This window comes from Phyllobates terribilis, unplaced genomic scaffold (genome assembly GCF_046119375.1).
Source record: "Phyllobates terribilis strain yellow unplaced genomic scaffold, ASM4611937v1 Scaffold_2__4_contigs__length_985480577, whole genome shotgun sequence".
NCBI classification, from domain to species: Eukaryota; Metazoa; Chordata; class Amphibia; order Anura; family Dendrobatidae; genus Phyllobates; species Phyllobates terribilis.
Window position 1 is genome coordinate 709,856,735 of NW_027362762.1, and position 25,860 is coordinate 709,882,594.

The 25,860-nt window shown below is 45.1% G+C and overlaps 1 protein-coding gene across 3 annotated transcripts in view; it reads left to right on the forward strand.

The window, feature by feature from the left end:
• Positions 1-25,860, forward strand: part of PHTF1 (putative homeodomain transcription factor 1) — a 383,734-nt gene that overhangs the window by 344,692 nt on the left and 13,182 nt on the right. For all 3 annotated transcript variants that reach the window (XM_073667168.1, XM_073667167.1, XM_073667166.1), the window contains one exon: positions 16,437-16,562. In XM_073667168.1, coding sequence (XP_073523269.1) covers positions 16,437-16,562 — 126 coding nt within the window. The remainder of the gene's footprint in view (positions 1-16,436; positions 16,563-25,860) is intronic.

Genomic DNA, 25,860 nt, shown 5'->3' on the forward strand with positions numbered 1-25,860 from the left:
GTAATGTTTCTGCCTTGAAATGAGGTTTATTGTACTAACAGAAAATGTGCAATCTGCATTCAAACAAAATTTGACAGGTGCATAAGTATGGGCACCTCACCAGAAAAGTGACATTAATATTTAGTAGATCCTCCTTTTGCAAAAATAACAGCCTCTAGTCGCTTCCTGTAGCTTTTAATGATTTCCTGGATCCTGGATAAAGGTATTTTTGACCATTCCTCTTTACAAAACAATTCCAGTTCAGTTAAGTTTGATGGTCGCCGAGCATGGACAGCCCTCTTCAAATGATCCCACAGATGTTCAATGATATTAAGGTCTGGGGACTGGGATGGCCATTCCAGAACATTGTAATTGTTCCTCTGCATGAATGCCTGAGTAGATTTGGAGCGGTGTTTTGGATCATTGTCTTGCTGAAAGATCCATCCCCTGCGTAACTTCAACTTTATCACTGATTCTTGAACATTATTGTCAAGAATCTGCTGATACTCAGTGGAATCCATGCGTCCCTCAACTTTAACAAGATTCCCGTTGCCGGCATTGGCCACACAGCCCCAAAGCATGATGGAACCTCCACCAAATTTTACTGTGGGTAGCAAGTGTTTTTCTTGGAATGCTGTGTTTTTTTGCCGCCATGCATAACGCCTTTTTGTATGGCCAAACAACTCAATCTTGGTTTCATCAGTCCACAGGACCTTCTTCCAAAAAGAAATTGGCTTCTCCAAATGTGCTTTTGCATACCTCAGCCGACTCTGTTTGTGGCATGCTTGCAGAAACGGCTTCTTTTGCATCACTCTCCCATACAGCTTCTCCTTGTGCAAAGTGCGTTGTATAGTTAACCGATGCACAGTGACACCATCTGCAGCAAGTTGATGCTGCAGCTCTCTGGAGGTGGTCTGAAGATTGTCGTTGACTGATCTCACCATTCTTCTTCTCTGCCTTTCTGATGTTTTTCTTGGCCTGCCACTTCTGGCCTTAACAAGAACTGTCCCTGTGTTCTTCCATTTCCTTACTATGTTCCTCACAGTGGAAACTGACAGGTTAAATCTCTGAGACAGCTTTTTGTATCCTTCCCCTGAACAACTATGTTGAATAATCTTTGTTTTCAGATAATTTGACAGTAGTTTTGAGGAGCCCATGTTGCCACTCTTCAGAGGAGATTCAAACAGGAGAACAACTTGAAAGTGGCCACTTTAAGTAGCTTTTCTCATGATTGCATACACCTGGCTATGAAGTTCAAAGCTCAATGAGGTTACAAAACCAAAAAAAGTGCTTTAGTAAGTCAGTAAAAAGTAGGTAGGAGTATTTAAAACAAGAAAATGATAAGGGTGCCCATACTTATGCACCTGACAAATTTTGTTTGAATGCAGATTGCACATTTTCTGTTAGTACAATAAACCTCATTTCAAGGCAGAAACATTACTGTGTCCAACAGTTATTACATATATCAAACTGAAATAGCTGTTGCAAAAACACCAATTTTTATAAAACATTAAGCTTAAGATTAATAGGGGAGCCCAAACTTTTTCATATAACTGTATTTATTTTTCACATTGATATCTATATATAAAAAACAAATAAATACAATAAAAACCTTGCAAGATACACAGTGGTCCCTAGGCTTGATATTAGATTCCTACTATACACGGTCTTTGTGAAGGGAGAGGGAGAAGACAAGCAGTAACATCATCTATTGTGAATTGTGGGTCCTATGTTATCAGCTGTGTATAGATAGGTGTTATCTATGATTATAATCTTGTCTGTGATGACAATGAGACTGCTGAAAATTATCCTGAACAGAGAAGGAAGAACGAGTCTGGTATAAGGCCCAGTGATCATTGTGAAAATTGCAAGATTTTTCTGTTTTTATTGAAAATAATTGTAAAAAATAATACATTTGCTTATGACATTGTTCTAACAATCATTGTTCTACAGATGTGCCTTTACAGTCCTCTATCTGTACTTTTAGCAGATTGTACAAAGAATTGTACAGAATAATCACTAATATGATCTTTCTTATACAACGCCTTCCACCAAACTTTACATTTGGCACAATGGAGTCAGGCAGGCAGCAATCACCTGGCATTCACCAAACCCAAACTTGTCCATCAGAAAGCCAGATTGAGAAGCGTGATTTGTCACTACATAGAATATCTTTCCAGAGTCCATGGTGGCATGCTTTACACTACTTCATTGGACACTTGCCATTGTGCTTGGTGATGTTAGGCTTGTATGCAGCTGCTCAGGCATGGAAACCCATGTAATGAAGTTCCCAGGGCACAGTCTTTGTGTTGATAATAATGCCAGAGGAGATGTAGAACTCTATTCATATACAGTATGCAAGAAAAGGACTAACACAAACCATTGTAGTAATATAAGCAAAACAGTTTTTTTTAAATCACAAATATGATAAAACATGATTAAAAACTGGAAAGGTTCATATCAATTCCAAGAAAGAGGAAGTAGTGTTTCAATCAAATAATAAATGTCAAATTATAGTACATGCCAAATATATGTAACTTTAAGTTCACTAATGGCTCAAAAGTACCAAAAAAAAGACAGATTATCCAAATACACACAGTGCCTCCAAACTAATATTATATTTTAAAAATATCATAAGTACAATGTAATTTAGATGCTATCAAATTGAAAAAAGTGCTTAGTACATAAGTAAATAATTGAGTTACCGCTTTAGATATCATTACAAAGATCTCCCAGTTCAAATATATAGGTTGGAAAAGTTACGAAGAGCACATACAAACAAAAAGTTATGATTAAATAAGTACTGCTGGATACACCATTATTGCTCATATTCTTATGCCAAACACGTGTTTCGCCGTTGCTTCATCAGGGAACACAGGCACAGGAATAATGGTGTAACCAGCGGTACTGGTTTAACTTTTCTAACCTAAATATTTGAAGAATTAGCAAAAAGGTAGGAGTAATGACCCCCCACTCAAACCAATGTTCTCACAGTGTACTAGACAATAGACAGCAAGGATGTGAAAACCTTAAAACATAACTTTTAATACTAATATCACTAAGTCACTAAGCCAGACTGATACCTGCCAGTAATATAGCTCAGAGACTGTGTGGCACCCCAGGGGTCTGGTTGCCACAGTAATAGAAATATTACGTCTGAGAGCAAGTGGGAGGTTTCTCTGGTCAGGAGCACTTAAGCATGCAACCCCTTCCTGCCCCAATCCTGGGAGGGGAGGAATCTGCCCTTATAAACTGGGTCTGGGGCGGGATTAGTAGAGTCAGAGCCTGGAGAGGGAAAGTTACAGCAGGAGCTCTGTTGGAGCTAGGAGCAGAAGACCAGGGGCTGGAAGCTAGGCAGAGATATAGCTCGCCCTGGCAGAAGAAAATGATAACCGGACACCGGAGTCCGAGGCTGTGGGGACTGATATCCACCCAGCAGCAGAAACCAGCCGGCAGGGGATTCCAGGTCCTCTGGCCATAGAAGCCCGGAGGCTCAGTCACAAGGAAGGGACCAGCACCGCCATCCAGGAGCGGAGGCTAACAGAAGGCCCCAAGTCACCAGCCATACGGGTGAGCACCACACGGTATACTCAGGGACGTGGGCTACTTCTACCCGCTTACAGCAAGGTAGCCAGAAAGAGTGCAGATAGACGGTGAGGCCTACAACTCCACCTGGCCAGGGGAACTCCTGTTTGCTCGCAGACTGACCAGGCCCCTTATGCTAGCCAGTACTCCCGGGAGGGTCTGCCTTAATATCACCAGTAAAGACCCTGAACTGCACTGCAAAGACTCTGAGTCGTTCCTGCTCATCGCCGCACCAGCACTACTAGTGCTGGGACGCCCGCGCACCATCACTCCCATCATCCACATTCCCTGCCCTGAGGCCATACTCCTCCCGTGGGGAGTTATCCCATCTTTTGCTGCGCACACCACACCAGCCTCAGCGGACTGCCTCGCAGCGGCGGTACACCCTGACCGCAATCCACGGGTGTCGTAGTCGGACAATTAACCTAAAACCCACAAAATACCGCCATCGGCCTGACCACCCTGAGCCATGGGACCGGGTCACCGCCACGGATACTACAACCCCCAGAAGTCCGGTTCTGGGTGCCCCTCGGCCCAGGGGGCGAGTCAACTGCCCCTATGTAAATATATAAAAAAATGTTTGAAACAGCCCTGCAGTATGGAGATCACAAATTCTGGATAGATTCTATAACCGAGGTAGAGTAGATGGACAGAGATCAATAACAACCCTGTGTCAAACAAAAACCCTGACATACAGTATAGATTTTTCTCAATAGGTACAGTGCCTACAAGTAGTATTCAACCCCCTGCAGATTTAGCTGGTTGACACATGCGGAATTAACTTGGCATTGTGACATTTGTACTGTAGATCAGCCTGGAAGTGGGAAATGCACTGCAGCAAATTTTGTTCTTGGCTTTTTTTTTTTTTTTTTAAAACGTTAAAAGTTAATTCAGAGTGTCATTTATTATTCAACCCCTCAAACCACAAGAATTCTGTTTGGTCCCCCAAAAGTATTAAGAAGTAGTTCAGGCACCAAGAATAATGAGCTTCACATGTGTGGATTAAAGATCTCTTTTGCCAGCCTTTTCTGACTATTTAAGACCCTCCCCAAACTTGTGAACAGCACTCAGACATGGTCAACATGGGAAAGACAAAGGAGCATTCCAATGCCATCAGAGACAAGATCGTGGAGGGTCACAAGGCTGGCAAGGGGTACAAAACCCTTTCCAAGGAGTTGGGCCTACCTGTCTCCACTGTTGGGAGCATCATCCGTAAGTGGAAGGCTTATGGAACTACTGTTAGCCTTCCACGGCCAGGACAGCCTTTGAAAGTGTCCTCCCGTGCCGAGGCCAGGCTTGTCCGAAGAGTCAAGGCTAACCCAAGGACAACAAGGAAGGAGCTCCGGGAAGATCTCGTGGCAGTGGGGACATTGGTTTCAGTCAATACCATAAGTAACGTACTCCACCGCAATGGTCTCCATTCCAGACGAGCCCGTAAGGTACCTTTACTTTCAAAGCGTCATGTCAAGGCTCGTCTACAGTTTGCTCATGATCACTTGGAGGTCTCTGAGACAGACTGGTTCAAGGTTCTATGGTCTGATGAGACCAAGATCGAGATCTTTGGTGCCAACCACACACGTGACGTTTGGAGACTGGATGGCACTGCATATGACCCCAAGAATACCATCCCTACAGTCAAGCATGGTGGTGGCAGAATCATGCTGTGGGGTTGTTTCTCTGCCAAGGGGCCTGGCCATCTGGTCCGCATCCATGGGAAGATGGATAGCACGGCCTACCTGGAGATTTTGGCCAAGAACCTCCGCTCCTCCATCAAGGATCTTAAGATGGGTCGTAATTTCATCTTCCAACAAGACAACGACCCAAAGCACACAGCCAAGAAAACCAAGGCCTGGTTCAAGAGGGAAAAAGTCAAGGTGTTGGAGTGGCCTAGTCAGTCTCCTGACCTTAACCCAATTGAAAACTTGTGGAAGGAGCTCAAGAATAAAGTCCACATGAGACACCCAAAGAACCTAGATAACTTGGAGAAGATCTGCATGGAGGAGTGGGCCAAGATAACTCCACAGACCTGTGCCGGCCTGATCAGGTCTTATAAAAGACGATTATTAGCTGTAATTGCAAACAAGGGTTATTCCACAAAATATTAAACATAGGGGTTGTATAATAATTGACCCACACTTTTATGTTTAAAATTTAATAAAATTCAACTGAGCAACATAACTTTTTGGTTTGTAAGATTTATGCTTCTGTTCATAAAACCTACTCTCGTTGGCAGTTTGAAGGCTCTAACTTATTTGCATCTTATCAAACCAGCTAAATCTGCAGGGGGTTGAATACTACTTGTAGGCACTGTATATACACCCAAGATAATCACTAAACATGTACTCCTAAACCTCCAATTTGTCCAGTATCTAAGAGGCCATGATGATAAAAATGACATGAGAAAGTGATTGCATAATGTGTAGTCTGAGTGCAGACCCGACACCGTTATCACAATTCAAAGACAATAGAAGAAAATGGAATTTTCTCACCCACTTTTTCTTTGTTTCCGAGGGAGGAGGTTAATGTCCAGAGATTCCTTCTGAGAAAGAATGTGGGGACTTGAGCTGGTCCTATTAATCCCTGCCAGCTCACACTTAGACTGACCCCACAAAACTCCCGCCCTCACAAGGGCAGTCTACAGCTAGCCCTGTATGGAGACCCTGCACTTTCCCTTTTGCATGTCCCTACGCGTTTCAGCCAAGTAGTATTCTCAGGTGCATAAGATAAACATGGGTGCCTCCACTATCTGTCCTAATCTGCAGAGAGTGGGATGCAGAGCAGGGTCCAAATAAATACCCAAAGGTATGTGAGCTTAATTAGTAACAGCATGTGGCTTACCTGTAAACGCCTCCTTGCAGGTACATAATTGTCACATCTCTTTTCCCCTTCTAAAATGTTGTAACCCCACATGTAGGCACGCGTAGGGACAATTGTATTTGAATTGTGATAACTGTTCCGGAACTACACATTATGCAATCACTTTCTCATGTCATTTTTATCATCATGGCCTCTTAGATACTGGACAAATTGGAGGTTTATGAGTACATGTTTAGTGATTATCTTGGGTGTATATACCTATTGAGAAAAATCTATATGTCAGAGGGTTTTTGTTTGACACAGGGTTGTTATTGATCCCTGTCCATCTACTCTCCCTCGGTTATAGAATCTATCCGGAATTTTTGATCTCCATACAGCAGGGCTGTTTCAAACACATTTTTTAAGATATTTGCATAGGGGTGGTCCCTGAGCTATATTACTGGCAGCTATCACTCTGGCTTAGTGACTCGTTTCTATTTTTTGAGTGGCATATTTTTATCATATTAGTATTAAAAGTTATCTTTTAAGGTTTTCACATCCTTGCTGTCTATTGCCTAAATATTTGAACCCGAACCTCTTTATCATGATATCTAAAGTGGTTGATCAATTTTTATTTCTGCACTAGGCACTTTTTTTTCTATTTGATAGCAGCTATATAGCATAGTACTCACGATATATTTTTTAAATGTAATACTAGCTTGGAGGCACTGTATGTATCTGGATTTGAATAATCTGGCTTTTTTTCTCTTACTTTTTTATAAACAGTATTTGGTATATACTACAATTTGACTTTTGTGCTGTGATAAACACACCACTTCCTCTTTTTTTGGCATTCATATAATCCTTTCCATTTTTTATTCATGTTTTATAATATTTGTGATTAAAAATACAACTTTATTGTTCATATTCGTACAATAATCCTTTTCTTGTAGGTTTATTAGTTGTATTTTTCCAGTACATCCCTTATATTTACGTCACACAGGGCTTTGTGGCTTTGGCCATTATTGGAAGCATTTATCTTAGTTACTTAGTCAGCAGCGTGTTGGCAACTTTTATGCGCTAAGCGTCTCAGCACTCGGCACACCAGCTCTGTAACTTTACGTCGTCTGCCATTTCATGGCTGAGTTGCTGTGCTTCCTAATTGCTTATACATTGTAATAATAACACACACATTTTTTGTAATCTCATACATCCCTTTAATATTCATGATCAGTTGTATAGGTTAGGCTAAGCTACATGTGCTCAGAATATAACAATTCCTAGTGTGAAAAGGATATTCCTCTTATAACATGATGATCAATATTGTGTCAATATTCAATGTATTGTCAGAATTGTGTAATCCAGTAGTTTTGGTTCTAAGCCATCTAGATGAAATAGGCATTCCACTAGCTACAGTACTGTACATTATGACAAGTCATGATGCATTATATTGCTAAAGTGTCTATAATGCATCCGGTCTTGTCATAATGCGCTGTAGTAAACATGATTTCAATAGTTAGCAAGATTGATTGGGTTCAGATCGGTTTTCATTTGTTACCTTTCTAAACCCTGAAAGTCAGATTTTCTGAATCATACATGGTAAGGTTGATTTAAAGAAGGATTCAAAGCAGCAAAATATGCCTTTTTCATAGGCAACAGAATGACAACATTGCAGATTTTTCTGTATGTGTGACCCCGAGCAAGTGTACATAAAAGTGGGCTATGGCATGGAAGAAGAAATGAAATGTCTGCTATTGTTCTGCAAGTAGAGTATTGTAAGCGGCAGGCACATGAAAGTATTATTATTATTATTTATTATTATAGCGCCATTTATTCCATGGCGCTTTACATGTGAAAAAGGGGTATACATACAAGAACAATAACAATAATCTTGAACACAATGTGACAGCGACTGGTACAGGAGGAGCAAGGACCCTGCCCGCGAGGGCTCCCAATCTACAAGGGATGGGTGAGGATACAGTAGGTGAGGGTAGAGCTGGTCGTGCAGCAGTATGGTAGAGCGGTGGTTACTGCAGGTTGTAGGCTTGAAGGAAGAGGCGAGTCTTCAGGTTCCTTTTGAAGGTTTCCACGGTCGGCGAGAGTCTGATACGTTGGGGTAGAGAGTTCCAGAGTAGGGGGGGAAGCACGGGAGAAATCTTGTATACGGTTGTGGGAAGAGGAGATAAGAGGGGAGAAGAGAAGGAGATTTTGTAAGGATCGGAGGTTGCGTGCGGGTATGTAACAGGAGACTAGGTCAGAGATATATGGAGGAGACAGGTTGTGAATGGCTTTGTATGTCATGGTTAGGGTTTTGAACTGGAGTCTCTGAGCAATGGGGAGCCAGTGGAGAGATTGACAGAGAGGAGAGGCCGGGGAATAGCGGGGGGACAGGTGGATTAGTCGGGCAGCAGAGTTTAGGATAGATTGGAGGGGTGCGAGAGTGTTAGAGGGGAGGCCACAGAGCAGGAGGTTGCAATAGTCAAGGCGGGAGATGATGAGGGCGTGCACTTGTGTTTTTGCAGATTCATGGTTGAGGAATGTGCGGATTCGGGAGATATTTTTGAGTTGGAGTCAGCAGGAAGTGGAAAGGGCTTGGATATGTGGTTTGAAGGAGAGTTCAGAGTCCAGGGTTACCCCAAGGCAGCGAGCTTGAGGGACTGGGGAGAGTGAGCAGCCATTGACGTTGATAGATAGGTCAGTTGGGGGGGTTGAATAAGATGGCGGAAAGATGATGAATTCTGTTTTGTCCATGTTAAGTTTTAGAAATCTGACCGAGAAGAAGGATGAAATAGCAGACAGACATTGTGGGATTTTGGTTAGTAAGGAGGTGATATCGGGTCCAGAGAGGTAGATCTGTGTGTCGTCAGCATAGAGGTGATAATGAAAGCCATGAGATTCTATGAGCTGTCCCAGGCCTAAGGTGTAGATGGAGAAGAGCAGCGGTCCTAGAACTGAACCTTGGGGGACACCGACAGATAGGGGGCGAGATGAGGAGGTGGTGTGTGAGTGGGAGACACTGAATGTCCTGTCTGTTAGGTATGAGGAGATCCAGGATAGGGCCAAGTCTGTGATGCCAAGAGATGAGAGAGTCTGTAGTAAGAGGGAATGGTCCACTGTGTCAAAGGCAGATGACAGGTCTAGGAGGAGGAGGACAGAGTAGTGTCGCTTAGATTTCACGGTTAGTAGGTCGTTGGTGACTTTAGTCAGTGCAGTTTCAGTAGAATGGTGCGGTCGGAAACCAGATTGTAGGTGGTCGAAGAGGGAGCAGGAGGAGAGGTGGGAGGACAGCTCAGAGTGGACATGTTGTTCCAGTAGTTTTGAGGCATAGGGGAGAAGTGATATGGGGCGATAGCTAGACACAGAGGATGGGTCAAAAGAGGACTTTTTGAGGATGGGTGTGATTGAGGCATGTTTGAAGCATGAGGGGAAGACACCAGTTGTTAGTGACAGGTTGAAGAGGTGGGCTAGGGTTGGGATGAAGATAGTGGTAAGGTTTGGGATGAGGAGGGACAGGATTGGGTCAAGTTTACAGGTGGTGAGGTGTGATTTGGAAAGTAAAGAGGAAAGTTGATCTTCAGAAATGGTGGAGAAGGTGGTTTTGGAGGAAGAGGGTTGAGTAGGTGTGGGGGGGCTGTGGGGGCTTTAGGCAAAAGCTTTGTCTGATGGTGTCAATCTTCTGCTTGAAGAATGAGGCAAAGTCTTCGGCTGAAATAAGTGGAGAGGGAGGAGGCACTGGGGGACGGAGGAGAGAATTTAAGGTGTTGAATAGTTGTTTGGGGTTGTTAGACAGGGAGGATATGAGAGATGCGAAGTATGTTTGTTTTGCTGCAGTGAGTGTGGACTTGAAGGTAGTGAGGGACTGTTTGAATGCGATGAAGTGCTCATTGGAGTGGGACCTTTTCCATCTACGCTCAGCAACCCTGGAGGCCCGTCGCAGTTCTTTTGTTAGGCTGGTGTGCCAGGGTTGTCTGTTGATTGTGCGAGCCTTGGTATGTGTGAGGGGGGCGACCGAATCAAGAGCTGCAGCGGTTGTGGTGTTGTATAAAGTGGCAGCAACATCTGCATCATGTAAGGAACTAATGCCTGTAAGAGGCAGGAGGGATTCAGAGAGTGAGTGTAGGTCAAGGTGTTTCAGATTTCTGCGAGGGTATGCAAGTTTGTGGAGTGGGGATTGTTGCCCTGGAGAGGAGAGAGAAGAGAATGTGAGTAGGTTGTGGTCAGAAAGAGGGAGAGGTGAGTTAGAGAGGTTAGATAGGGAACAGAGGCGGGTGAAGATGAGGTCCAGTGTGTGGCCGTCTTTGTGGGTGGGTGTGGAAGACCACTGAGTAAGACCGAAGGATGAAGTGAGGGATAGAAGCTTAGAGGCAGCTGAGAGGGAAGTGTCAATGGGGATGTTAAAGTCGCCCATGAGGATAGTGGGGATGTCAACGGAGAGGAAATGAAGTAGCCAAGTGGTGAAAGAAAGTGGTGGTTGATCCTGGGGGGCGGTAGATGACAGCCAGTTGGAGGTTGGAGGGGGAGTAGATACGCACACAGTGCACTTCAAAAGAGGGAATAGTAATTGAGGGCGGCAGTGGGATATGGGTGAAGGAGCAGTTATCTCACAGGAGGAAACCTATTCCTCCACCGTGCTTGCCGGTGGGGCGGGGGGTATGGAAGAGGTGGAATCCGCCATACAAAAGTGCAGCAGGAGAGGCCGTGTCAGAGGGAGTGAGCCAGGTTTCAGTGATGCCGAGGAAGGAAAGCTTGTTAGTGATAAAGAGATCGTGAATGTAGGAAAGTTTGTTGCAGACGGAGCGAGCGTTCCATAGAGCTCCTGTTAGGGAGACTGGGGAAGCAGGGGATGGGCGGATGGGTATAAGGTTAGAAGGGTTACGAGAGTTTGGGATAGATCGTGGGTAGGAGGTGGAAGTGACAGTAGGGATGTGGTAAGGAGGGCCGGGATGTGGAGAGATGTCGCCGGCAGTATGGAGAAGCAGAGAAAGCGTTAGTAGGTGGGAGCAGGAGAGGGCATGAGGTGGCTGTCTGTGTTTGGAAACAAAGGATTGTATGTTGAGGAATAGCTCTGAGGAGGAGGTGAGATGGGTGGAGAGAATGGAGGGAGAGATGAAGAGTTCCTTACTAGGTGTAGGGATTAGGGGTGGTTGTAAGAAGTGAAGGATTAAGGGGGTGAGAGTGAAAACAAAGACAAACATTGTTTACTGTGACAAAGTATCCAGTTACCTTCAGTTCCCTTCAGGTTCAATTCTGGATTAATTCAAATTTCTCACACTTCAGCTAATAGCCACACTTAAGGTAATGGCCACAGACTAAAAAAGTACGAGTCATAAATTGATACAAGATTGAATATTATGATGTGATAACCAACCACTTTTAGACGTGTAATATAGCCTAATCATTAATGTTAATGGTATATGCACGTAGCATATAACCAAGCTGCAGCCATTTGCAAATAGTAAAACAACTAGCTTTTCTTAAAGGGGTGGTTCAGAGCTTTTTCTTTTTACTATGGGCCTAAAAACTAACAGGCAGGTAGTTGTTACCAGAGGCAACTCCCTACCTGTTCTACCCTGTGGCAGCTCAGAACGGTCACTGACCTCTCCTGCTGGAGATTCAGCTGCTCCCACATCAACAGAAAAGCTGTTCTTCTTCTGGGCTGCTCTGTTGACAATGCGTGACTGTCGACATCATGCTGATTGAAAACCAGATCCCCGCAGTTAGGCAGTGGGGAGCCAGCTGACAATCATCATGATGTCAGCAGTCCCACCCGTCAACAGAGCAGAGCTGATGAGGAGTTGCAGCTCTGTGGACATGATGTAGGCAGAAGCCACAGGATCGCCTGTTAGTTCTTAGACCCGTAGTAAAAAAAAATCTAATACTCCTGAATAAACCCTTTAAACTTAAAGTTCTTGAAATACTGGTCAGTAAAATAAATGTCATTCTTTCTTCCTTTGACTACTGTTAAAGAAGTTGTCCACTTTTTTTTATATATTTAGAGTCTTTTGTTCTGAAACTATAGAGTACCTTGCAGGTCTCTATTTCTCCTGTAGCAATGACATCCTAACCCCAGAATATTTGACTGCTGATGCTAATCAATGACTAAATGGGTTGTGCACCATATTCTCCCCATAAAAAAATAAAAACAGCTATACTCCCCTCCGGTGTGCGCGCCGTTTCAGCGATGTCGGCGCCTGCTCTCCCGGGGCTCACACAAAATTGTTATATCACATGAGCCCTGCAGCCAATCAGTGGCCGCTTCATTCGCATTTCCTGCTGATAAATACAGCTGTTATAATTTTACATGGGGAAAATATGGGGGAAATATCCTGATTGAGAAAAACAACTCCTTTAAGATGGGATGACCACTGCGCCCGATGACTGGCTAAGCATTCATTTTCTGTATTATGAAAGGAAATAGGAAGTAGAGACCAGCAATGGATCCAGGAAGAGTCAGAACGGGAATAGAAGGGGATTATTGAGGTGAGTATCATATCTTTAGGGTTTTTTAAGGCCATTCTGAGCCTTGCCAAAAAAAATTGTCACAGTGGACAAATATACAATTTGCTATGAGAAGGAGGCAGTGATAGGCTGCAGTGGTCAGGTGTTCATAGGACCAAAACAGGATATACGGGGCCCAGCTCTTGACATCCTGTTTTAGTCAAATGGACATCCATGTGCCTGCTGCTGCCATTCACTGAGCCTTGGTTGCTGTTAAGGTTACGTGCCATACAACCCGGAAAAAAAAGCCAGGAGACCCGCAGGGACCCATGCTGCATTACTAGAGGAACGACAGGGACTTTAAGCGTCAGTAATCTGTGTGTGTATGTATATACATGCTTATTGTACATGCGTTTTTCCTGCCAGGGACATGCGGATGTGAAGCGTTCTTCACATGCCTTTCCGCATGCGGGTTGACAAGCGCTTTCCAGGCTTGTCAACTTGGTCACACTATATAAATCCATGCAACCGGCATGGATTTATATAATGTGACCGAAAGAATGATAAAAAATAAAAAAATAAATCTATACTTACCTTCTGATGGCCACTGGTGTCTTGCTTCGCTCCGTTCTCCCTTGTTGGCAGATCGCAGTACACTGAAGGACCTGCCGATGTCAGCATCGCGTGATCTGTCACATGACTATGACGTCAGCGCAGGTCCTCCAGTCCATCGCGATCTGCCGGCAAGGGAGGACGAGCGCACCGTGGGCCATCAGAAGGTAAGTATATTATTTATTTTTTATTTTATTCTTTTTTTTTTTACAGTTTCTATGGTACTCAGGTCCGGAGGAGAGTCTCCTCTCCTCTAGACCTGGGTACCATCCGCACATTGAACGCATGTATTCCGCATGTCCTTATCTAGTGAAGCGGAATACATGCGTTCTAATGCAAGTAAATGGCGGCAAAAACGCAGCGCTTCTGCAAAATAATTGGTAGTGCTGCGTTTTTTTCCGCAATGATAATCCGCAGCGGAAATTTCCGCAGCACGTGCACAGCACATGCGGATTATCATTGGGGAACATGGCAGGCCTTCTACCATGCGTTTTTTAAGCGTTTCTGCCGCTGCGGAAACGCTTAAAAAACACATCGTGGGCACACAGCCTAAATGTAACTCCAAGTCAATAACACTTCTGTGAAATCTACCTGTCCAGTTATGAAGCAACACTGATTGTGAATCAATTTCTCCTGCTGTTGTGCAAATGGAACAGACAACAAGTAGAAATGATCGACAATTAGCAAGATACCCCCTATTAAGGAGTGGTTCTGCAGGTGGTAACCACAGACCATTTCTCTGTTCTCATCCTTTTTGGCTGTTGTTTTGGTCACTTTTTCATTTTGCCATTGCTCTCACCCCTAGAGGTACAGTAGTATGAGGAGGTGTCTACAGTACAACCCACAGAAGTTGCTCAGGTAGTGCAGTTTATCCAGGATGGCACATCAGTGCGAGCTGTGGCAAGAAGGGTAGCTGTGTCTGTCAGCACAATGTACAGTACAGGCCAAAAGTTTGGACACACCTTCTCATTTAAAGATTTTTCTGTATTTTCATGACTATGAAAATTGTACATTCACACTGAAGGCATCAAAACTATGAATTAACACATGTGGAATTATATACTTAACAAAAAAGTGTGAAACAACTGAAAATATGTCTTATATTCTAGGTTCTTCAAAGTAGCCACCTTTTGCTTTGATGACTGCTTTGTACACTCTTGGCATTCTCTTGATGAGCTTCAAGAGGTAGTCACTGGAAATGGTCTTCCAACAATCTCTAAGGAGTTCCCAGAGATGCTTAGCACTTGTTGGCCCTTTTGCCTTCACTCTGCGGTCCAGCTCACCCCAAACAATCTCGATTGGGTTCAGGCCTGGTGACTGTGGAGGCCAGGTCATCTGGCGTAGCACCCCATCACTCTCCTTCTTGGTCAAATAGCCCTTACACAGCCTGGGGTCATTGTCCTGTTGAAAAATAAATGATGGTCCAGCTAAACGCAAACCGGATGGAATAGCATGCTGCTGCAAGATGCTGTGGTAGCCATGCTGGTTCAGTATGCCTTCAATTTTGAATAAATCCCCAACAGTGACGCCAGCAAAGCACCCCCACACCATCACACCTCCTCCTCCATGCTTCACAGTAGGAACCAGGAATGTAGAGTCCATTCGTTCACCATTTGTGCGTCGCACAAAGACACGGTGGTTGGAACCAAAGATCTCAAATTTGGACTCATCAGACCAAAGCACAGATTTCCACTGGTCTAATGTCCATTCCTTGTGTTCTTTAGCCCAAACAAGTCTCTTCTGCTTGTTGCCTGTCCTTAGCAGTGGTTTCCTAGCAGCTATTTTACCATGAAGGCCTGCTGCACAAAGTCTCTTCTGAACAGTTTTTGTAGAGATGTGTCTGCTGCTAGAACTCTGTGTGGCATTGACCTGGTCTCTAATCTGAGCTGCTGTTAACCTGCGATTTCTGAGCCTGGAGACTCAGATAAACTTATCCTCAGAAGCAGAGATGACTCTTGGTCTTCCTTTCCTGGGGCGGTCCTCATGTGAGCCAATTTCTTTGTAGCACTTGATGGTTTTTGCAACTGCACTTGGGGACACTTTGAAAGTTTTCCTAATTTTAAGTAATGATGGCCACTCATTTTTCTCTACTTAGCTGCTTTTTTCTTGCCATAATACAAATTCTAACAGCCTATTCAGTAGGACTATCAGCTGTGTATCCACCAGACTTCTGCACAACACAACCGATGGTCCCAACCCCATTTATAAGGCAAGAAATCCCACTTATTAAACCTGACAGGGCACACCTGTGAAGTGAAAACCATTTCCGGTGACTACCTCTTGAAGCTCATCAAGAGAATGTCAAGAGTGTGCAAAGCAGTCATCAACGCAAAAGATGGCTACTTTGAAGAACCTAGAATATAAGACATATTTTCAGTTGTTTCACACTTTTTTGTTAAGTATATAATTCCACATGTGTTAATTCATAGTTTTGATGCCTTCAGTGTGAATGTACAATTTTCATAGTCATGAAAATACAGAAAAATCTTTAAATGAGAAGGTGTGTCCAAACTTTTGGTCTGTACTGTATGTATATGTCACCTGCACAAAACTAGAGTTCAGGCAGTTGACTTTTGTCCATCATGGATTAATATGTCTCTAAACCATGTCCATTGTTTTGTTCTACATATAATCTTCATTGTCGTAATACTATATCTGTATTGGTGCCTGTATAGAACAAGCTTGTGCTTTAATACTATTTACCATCTAATTAAATAGATGGATAATATTTCATGTTGCAGAATGTATTAAAATACAATCTGCATAATACCGTGCTTCAGACATGGAGTTGATTTGCTTGTAAAGTGGACAAAACATGGCTTCCCGCCAAGGTTTCTCTACACCGGTAGATTACATTATGAGTTTATATGAGGTGGAAATGGCTTCATTTGGGTACGTCCTGTGCTGAGTTCAGGGAGCTGAGTTGCTGAATATAGCAAAATATTGCAAGAGAATGGCAAGGACCAAGACTGCAAACAGTATTCTGTATTAGCAATCACTAACCCTCTATCAATATTTATCTGCAGGAAATCGATACCCCGTTCAGGCTGTATGGACTTACGATGAACCCTCTCATATACAATATAAGCCGTGTGGTCATTCTTTCGGCAGTGTCTGGTGTTGTGAGCGACCTTCTGGGATTCAACATTAGAGTGAGTGCAGTATACAGACCTCAAGGCTACTATGTGGTGTATACCCTGGAATAAGCATGAGATATTGAAATATTTAAATTTAATATATTGCGTGATATTAATTTTCCTTTAAACAAAATTTAGGCTTGGTATTATGCCACTTTTGTATGACCCTTTTGGTATTGTCCCCAATTTTAAAAACCCCATTAATATATTGATGCCCTGACCCATAATTCCATATATCCAAGCCATTCTCATGAGCATTTTTGTGCCTTGACTGATGAAAACTGATGTGAAATGGTCGTCAGTAGTGATGAGCGAACGTGCTTGTCACTGCACGATACTCGATACGGTGCTCGACAAGCTCGGCCAGTATTTCCTTGTTGCTCGGGCGGAAATTCGGGTTCCCACGCTTTAGAGAGCCATTGAACATGCAGGGATTGCTTGCCACGCATTTTAATGCCATAGCCATCTTGGTTGTGGGCATTACTGTGATTGGTTGGCCGCACAGCGTCATGAGGTCTATGTAAGACCTGGCGCCGCCATGCTCGTCACAGTCTACCCTGGAATCAAGCAGAGTAGGTAGAGCTGCTGCTGAGTCAGGGAGAGATTTGCTTGTTCATAGTTAGTATAGGTATTCCACAACATATATCTATATCCATCTGAACTAACAGTCCTTCTCAGGACTAATTCAGGTACATAGTTTCAGTGGTGAAGGTGATAGCAGGAGTTAAGCAGGCAGGCAGTGTATGTGACAGACTACAGTGCAAATAGTGCAAGAGGGTCCATAGCACGTTCCAGCTGCTGCTGTTCTTACAGATATTTGTAGATTAGGTATCTTAATACTGGTAATTTGCTTACAAAGCAATCCAGAGTACACATTTTTTCTGCTCCATTTGCTTGTTAGCACTGCTGAATACAGCCATATCTGTTCCATATTACAGCGATAAAAATCCAGAAATTTGAACTGAACGTGGAAAATATTGGCTTACATTTTCATTTTATTTCAGTGTGTCGGTCAAGCTATTCATACAAGATCTCTGTGAAGAATAGTATTAGTAAATTACAGGCCTGCTATTTAAAACCGTGGTTCTCTGTCAGACGTATCACATATAACTACGTTCCAAAATCAGCCAGTTCTAGTGAACGTGGAACATATTGTCCTCCATATAAAATGGGCAAGGTGCATGGCAAGGGACGGGGAAGTGGACGTGATGGTGATGGAGCATGCAGAGGCCAAGACGGTGGGCAAGCTGAAATGTGCCACAACAAACACCCACATCTTGTCGCCCGACCTTCCTGTCCCAATTGCTAGGGGACAGCAGCACACTACTATTGAACCCAGAGCAATGTCAAAAGGTTGTTGGTTGGATAGCAGATAATGCTTCCAGTCACTTTGCCACTACCACTACCACCCTGTCTTCCACACGGTCAAGTCTCAGTAGCTGTGAGTCTGGACCGCATATTCCTCACCCTGATCCTCCTTCCTCCCACCATGCCGAGTGCCCGGAGACAACTGATCCCACACTTGGACACTGAGAAGAGCTGTTCACTTTTCCATTTGTAGATTCGGGCCTCTCGCCCGGCCAGCTTCAAGCGATTCAAGAGGAGAACACGTATAGCGATGCCCAAATACTTGAGCGGTCACGGTTACACGAAGGCAACGGTGGGAAAGTGCAATTACTGTCGCAAGAGGTGGATGATGATGATGATGATGATGAGACACAATTTCCAGAAAGTCAGGAGGACCAGGGAGCGGAAGTGGAAGATGAGGTGGTGGATGATATAGTAACTGACCCAACCTGGCAGGGGGACATGCCGAACGAGGACAGCAGCACACAGGAGGGGGGAGGCGTAGTACCACAACAGGCAAGAAGAAGCAGTGTGGTGGCCGCAGACACAAGGTGGGAAAGCGCTCCCCGTAGCACCAACACGACGGAGGTTGCCAGTGCAACTGTTAGGTCTTCCAAAGTCTGGTTGTTTTTTTAAAGACTCTGCACATAACCCCAAAAAGGCCATTTGCACCACCTGCCAGGCCAGCATCTGTGGGTGACACCACTGCTTCTTCTTCTGTTGTGCGTGCACGCCAATCCCCTGTCCATGGCGCATGCGAAGATGCCTCCCGCCCTGCACGTATCATTGCACACTCTCAATTAGCAGCACTAGCAAGCACGTCCACGTCCTTGTCCCAGCACTGCGTTCAGTTGTCCATACCCCAGGCCTTGGAACGCAAGCGCAAATACTCAGCCAAAGCCCCACGGGCCACACTACTAAATTCACACATTTCGCGACTGCTTGCGCTCGAAATGTTGCCTTTTAGGATCGTGGAGACGGAAGCTTTCCACAACCTGATGGCAGCGGCTGTGCCTTGGTACTCGGTCCCCAGCCGCCACTATTTCTCCCGGTGTGCCGTCCCCGCATTACATGAGCACATGTCCCACAACATTAGCCGTGCCCTCAAAAACACAGTTACTTGGAAAGTCCAATAACCACGGACACGTGGACAAGTGCTTGTAGGCAGGGTCGGTACATCTCGCTGACGGCACATTGGGTTAATATAGTGGAAGCTGGGACCCAATCGGACCTTGGGACTGAACACGTCCTCCCAACGCCGAGGATTGCGGGCCCTGGGTCAATCAGGGTTGCCCCCACATTCTATAGCTCCTGCACCTCATACTCCTTTTCTTCAGCCTCCATCTCCGAAATGATCACATCAGTCAGAAGCTGGAAGCACTGCCTCGGCCAAGTGGCAACAGGCTATGCTGCAGCTAATATGCTTAAGTTACAAACCGCACACCGCTGAAGAGTTGTGGAAAGCTCTGAAAGAGCAGGCAGATCTGTGGCTGACACCGCTGAACCTACAGCCTGGCATCGTCGTGTGTGACAATGGCCGGAACCTGGTGGCGGCTCTGAAGTGAGGCGAGCTCACACTCGAACCATGCCTGGCCCATATGCTTAATCTAGTGGTTCAGCAGTTTCTCAAAATCTTCCCAGATCTGTCACATCTGCTTGCCAAAGTACGCCGCTTGTGTGCCCATTTTAGAAAGTCAGCTACAGCTTCTGCCTCCCTTGCAGTGCTTCAGCTGCCAGCTCACCCACTGTGCGTTGGAACTCTACATTGCAGATGCTGGGAAGGATTTGTGAGCAGAAGAGGGCAGTTGTTGAGTACCAGCATCAACACAGCCGTCGTTATTCAGGTCAGACTCCACACATAAGACCTCAGGAGTGGACAGGGATGTCAGACATCTCTACCATACTCCAAAACTTTGAGGAGTCCACCAAGATGGTGAGCGGCGATGACGCCATAATTAGCATCACCATCCCGCTTCTCTGTCTTCTGAAATGCTCTCTGCTCACAATTAAAGAGGATGCATTGCAGGCGGAGCACAATGAGATGGAGCAAGGAACCATACAGGGTGATTCCACACAACCCAGCCTCATTTCATCCCGACGTGGATTGGGCAACAATGAGGAAGAGGAGGAGGAGGAAAAACAGGAGCTAGTTTCCTGCGCTATAGACGGTACTACCTGCACAACTGTCATACCATCTGTTAAGCGTGGATGGCCTGAGGACAGGGAAGAGGAGAAAGAGAAGGAGGATGAGAGCATGGTCAGTCGTCCTCTTGGTGAGAACACAGAAGTCTTGCCTCTTTGCAGTCTGGCACACATGGCTGAATTTATGTTATGCTGCCTTTCCCGTGACCCTCGCATTGTCCAAATTTTTGGTGACAGTCATTACTGGTTGGTGACACTTCTAGATCCACGCTACAAGGAGAATTTTCTGTCTCTTATTCCCTTGCCAGACAGGCCTAATAAAATGGGGCAGTACAAGAAGGCCCTTGTTGTGGAATTATTTAAAAAATTCCCATCTGAAAACGCTGGCGGTAGAGGTCATAGTTCATTGGACAACCAAGGAGTACAGGCGAGAGAGACACAAATGCAATCCAGCAGAGGCAGGGGAACACTGTCAAAGTTCTGGGACAGTTTTCTCAGACCCTCCCATCACACAGGCCCTGAGGCACGGGGTACTCACACAAGGAGGGAAAAGTTTCGGAAGATGGTGAGGAAGTACCTTGCCGACCGTACCAATGTCCTCTGTGATTCCTCTGTGCCTTATAATTATTGGGTATCCAAGCAGGACACATGGCATGAACTGGCTCTCTACGTCTTGGAGGTCCTGGCCTGCCCTGCCGCTAGCTTTTTGTCAGAGCGGGTTTTTAGTGTCGCTTATGGAATTATAACCGATAGTAGCATCCGCCTGTCAACTGAAAATGCTGACAGGCTGACTCTTATAAAAATGACAAGGGCTGGATTGGGCCTGACTTCTCAACACCACCGAATGATAGCAGCATAACATAAACTCAAATACAGTGTCTTTTTTTTGGAGGTCTAACTTTATTCCCATGCACCTTTGTCTTCACACCAAGAAATGGGTATACGCATCCTGATTTTGTCTATTTCCTCTTGTCCTCCTCCTTCTCCTCATCCTCCACCACCATATCAACACAATATCTACCATATGATCATATCTATGTCTCTTGCAAGGGGCATTAGATTTCCTCTAAATTTTTGGCAGCTGTTGTATTCACTGCATGGGCAAACAGTATGGGAGACCCACTTCCTAATAATGAGAACACTGTTTTCAGGAGGCCCTCCGCCCTCTACGGCTTTTGCAAGAGACATTGGAGTTCGTCCAAATATTTGGCAGCTGTTGCATTCACTGCATAGGCAAACAGTATGGGAGACCCACTTTCTATTAATGAGAACATTGTTTTCAGGAGGCCCTCTGACCTCTACATCTCTTGCAAGGGGCATTGGAGTTCCTCCAAATTTTTGGCAGCTGTTGCAGTCACTTCATAAGCAATAACAGTATGGGAGACCCACTCCTTTCTAATGGGAACATGTCGTTACTGAGGCCTCTGTGACTTTAAATTGGTATTGGGGTATTTCTCAAAATTTGGCAGCCCTTGCAGTCACTGCATGGGCATTACCACTATAGGAGACCCACTCCTTTATAATGGGAACTTTTTTTTTTTACTGAGGCCCTCCTCTATGTCTCTTCAAAGCCCTTGCAGTCGCTGCATACCCAATAACAGTATAGGAGACTCACTCTTTAATAATGTGAGCAACAAAGCATAGCCGACTGCTAGCCCTTTAAGAATAGTAAGGGCCGCCTGATGGCCCTAAAAAAATAGTGTTTGGGACTTTCAGAGTCCCACCTTCATAAATGAAACAGGATGTGTCTCATGTCTCACACACCACATGGCCAGAAAAGGTAGTAAAATGTTAAAATGTCATTTTCCGGTGAATGTATTGTTCACCATTGAAAGCAATGCAAAAGTGCATCAAAAAACGCTACGTGTGAACATAGCTAAAGGTGTGGAGGAGCATTTTTGTTTTTGTACATTTATTTTACCTTATATACAATTCATTACCCTGGAAAGGATGCTCCATAACATTTTTCCCAAGGAAAATCCATTTTGGCTTCGTTTTTGTATGTTTTACTGTGAGTCCGTAAAAGTGGCGTAATACTATGACAACATTGTTGACAGCAGTGACCTGGGAGTCAGAGATGCTTCCAGGGGTCTTCCCCATGCTGTTCCCATGTCATTTGAGCACTGTTCCCATCAATTTGGGCAATTTTTAGGCCCTCTGCAGACCACCGGGGAAGGCCGCCGATAAAATGCTCGAGTTTCCCATAGACTTACATTGGGCTCGTTACTTGGACCGAGCACTCGAGCATTCCAATTTGTTCGACCCGAGCATTTTAGTGCTCGCTTATCACTATTCATCCGTAGTGATGAGAGAGCACTTAAATGCCCGAGTACTCGTTGTTTGAGTCGAGCAAATTGGAATCCCAGGTCAATGCTGTGAACAACGTTGTCAGGGGTATTACACCACATTTACGTACTCACAATAAAACATACAAAAACAAAACCAAAATGGATTTTCCTGGGAAATATTAAAAGGAACATCCTTTTCAAGGTAATAACGTGTATATAAGGCAAAATAAATACACAAAAACAAAAATGCTCCTCCACACCTTGGGCTATGTTCACACGTAGAGTTTTTGATGCATTTTTGCACTTTTGCATTGCTTTCAACCAAGACAAATGCATTCACCAGGAAATGTCATTTTAACATTTCACAATCTAATCTGGCCATGTGGTGGGTGACACATCATCAGACACATCCTGTTTCATTTATGATGGAGGGACTCTGAAAGTCATAAAGACTATTTTTATAGGACCATCAGGCAGCCCTTACTGTTCTTAAAGGGCCAGCAGTCGGCCCTCGCTATTGTTAGAGAGCCATAAGCCGGATAGGCTTTGGTGTTCCCATTATTAAGAAGTGGGTCTCCTATACCGTTATTGCGCATGCAAGGGCTGCCAAAAATTTGGAAGCAACCCAATACCCCTTTGAAGAGACATAGAGGAGGGTCTCAGTAAAAAAAATGTTTCCATCATAAAGTAGCGGGTCTCCTATAGTGATAATGCCCATGCTGTGACTGCAAGGGCTGCCAAAATTTGGGAAACACCCCACTAACAATTTAAAAACACATAGAGCTGGGCCACAGTAATGAGTACGACATGTTCCCATTAGAAAGGAGAGGGTCTGCTATGCAGTTAAAGAGTATGCAGTGAATGCAATGGCTGCCAAAAATTTGGAGGTCGGAGGGTCTCCTGAAAACAATGTTCCCATTATTAGGAAGTGGGTTTCCCATACTTTTTGCCTATGCAGTGAACCAACGGTTGCCAAAAATTTGGAGGAACTCCAATGCCCCTTGCAAGAGACGTAGAGGTCGGAGGGCCTCCTGAAAACAATGTTCCCATTTTTAGAAAGTGGGTCTCCCATACTGTTTGCCTATGCAGGGAAGCAACGGCTGCCAAAAATTTGGAAAAACTCCAATGTCCCTTGCAAGAGATGTAGATATGTTGATATGGTACATATGGTGGTGATATGGTGGTGGAGGATGAGGATGCAGAGAAGATGGAGGACAAGAGCAAATAGACAAAATCAGGAAGCGTATATGCCTGTCTGGGTGTGAAGACAGAGGTGCATGGGAATAGAGTTAGACCTCCAGAAAAAAGACACTGTATTTGAGTTTGTTACGCTGCTATCATTTAGTGGTGTTGAGAAGTCTGGCCTAATCCTGCCCTTGTTCATTTTTGTAAGAGTCAGCCTGTCAGCATTTTCAGTTGACAGGCAGATGCGCCTATCGGTTATAATTCCACCAGCGGCACCAAAAACCTCCTCTGACAAAACGCTAGCGGCAGGACAGGCCAGGACCTCCAAGGCGTAGAGAGCCAGTTCATGCCACGTGTCCAGCTTGGATACCCAATAATTATAAGGTACAGAGGAATCATGGAGGACGTTGGTACAGTCGGCAAGGTACATCTTCTGCCACTTTTCCCTCTTTGGGAGAGTACTCAGCGCATCAGGGCTTCTGCGATTGGAGGGTCTGAGAAAAATGTCCCTAAACTTTGACAGTGTTCCCCTGCCTCTGCTGGATTGCATTTGTTTCTCTCTCGCCTGTACTCCTTGGTTGTCCAACGAACTGTGACCTCTGCAGCCAGCATTTTCAGATGGGAATTTTTTTAATAATTCCGCAACAAGGGCCTTCTCGAACTGCCCCATTTTATTAGGCCTGTCCTGCAAGGGAATAAGAGACAGAAAGTTCACCTTGTAGCGTGAGTCTAGAAGTGTCACCAACCAGTAATGACTGTCACCAAAAATTTGGACAATGCGAGGGTCACTGGAAAGGCAACATAACATAAACTCAGCCATGTGTGCCAGACTGCAAAGAGGCAATACTTCCATGTCCTCACCAAGAGGACGACTGACCATGCACTCCTCCTCATCCTCCTCCATGTCCTCAGGCCATCCACGCTAAACAGACAGTATGACAGTTGTGCAGGTAGTACCGTCTATAGCGCAGGAAACTAGCTCCTGTTCCTCATTGTCACCCAATCCATGTTGGGATGAGATGAGGCTGGACTGTGTGGAATTACCCTGTATGGTTCCTTGCTCCATCTCATCGTGCTCCGCCTGCAATGCATCCTCTTTGATTGTGAGCAGAGAGCGTTTCAGAAGACAGAGAAGCGGGATGGTGATGCTAAATATGGCATCATCGCCGCTCACCATCTTGGCTCCTCAAAGTTTTGGAGTTTGGCACATATGTCTGACATCCATGTCCACTCCTGAGGTCTTATGTGTGGAGTCTGACCTGAATACCGATGGCCATGTTGATGCTGGTAGTCCACAACTGCCCTCTTCTGCTCACAAATCCTTCCCAACATCTGCAATGTAGAGTTCCAACGCGTGGAGACATCGCAGATCAGTCGGTGAGCTGGAAGCTAGAAACGCTGATGAAGCACGGCAAGGGCGGCAGAAGCTGTAGCTGACTTTCTAAAATGGGCTCACAGGAGGCATACTTTGACAAGCATATCCGACAGTTCCGGGTAGGTTTTGAGAAACCACTGAAGCACGAGGTTAAGCACATAGGCCAGGCATGGTACGTGAGTGAGCTCGCCTCGCCTTAGAGCCGCCACCAGGTTCCGGCCATTGTCACACACGACAATGCCTGGCTGTGGGGTCAGCGGTATCAGCCACAGATCTGCCAGCTCTTTCAGAGCTGTCCACAACTCTTCAGCTGTGTGTGGTTTGTCACCTAAGCATATTAGCTTCAGCACAACCTGTTGCTGCTCGGCTGAGGCAGTGCTGCAGTGTTTCCAGATTGCAACTGATGTGGTCATTTCGGAGATGGAGGCAGAAGAGGAGGAGGAGTTAGTGCAGGAGCTCTAGAATGTGGGGGCAACCCTGATTGACCCAGGGCGAGCAATTCTCGGCATGGAGAGGATATGTTCCGTCCCAAGTTTCGACTGGTTCCCGGCTTCCACTATTAATATTAACCCAGTGTGCTGTCAGCGAGATCTACCATCCCTGCCCACAAGAACTTGTCCACGTGTACCTGGTTAGGTGAACTTTCCCAATAACTGCGTTGTTGAGGGCACGCCTAATGTTGGGGGACACGTGCTCGTGTAATGCGGGGATGGCACACCGGGAGAAATAGTTGCGGCTAGGGACCGAGTACTGAGGAATGTCCACTGCCATCAGGTTGTGCAATTTCCGTTTCTACTAGCCTAAAAGACAACATTTCGAGCGCAAGCATTCGCGAAATGTGTGAATTTAGTAGTGTGGCCTGTGGGGCGTTGGCTGCATATTTGCGCTTGTGTTCCAAGGACTGGGGTAGGGACAACTGAACGCTGTGCTGGGGAAGGACGTGGACATGCTTGCTGATGGTGCTAGTTGAGAGTGT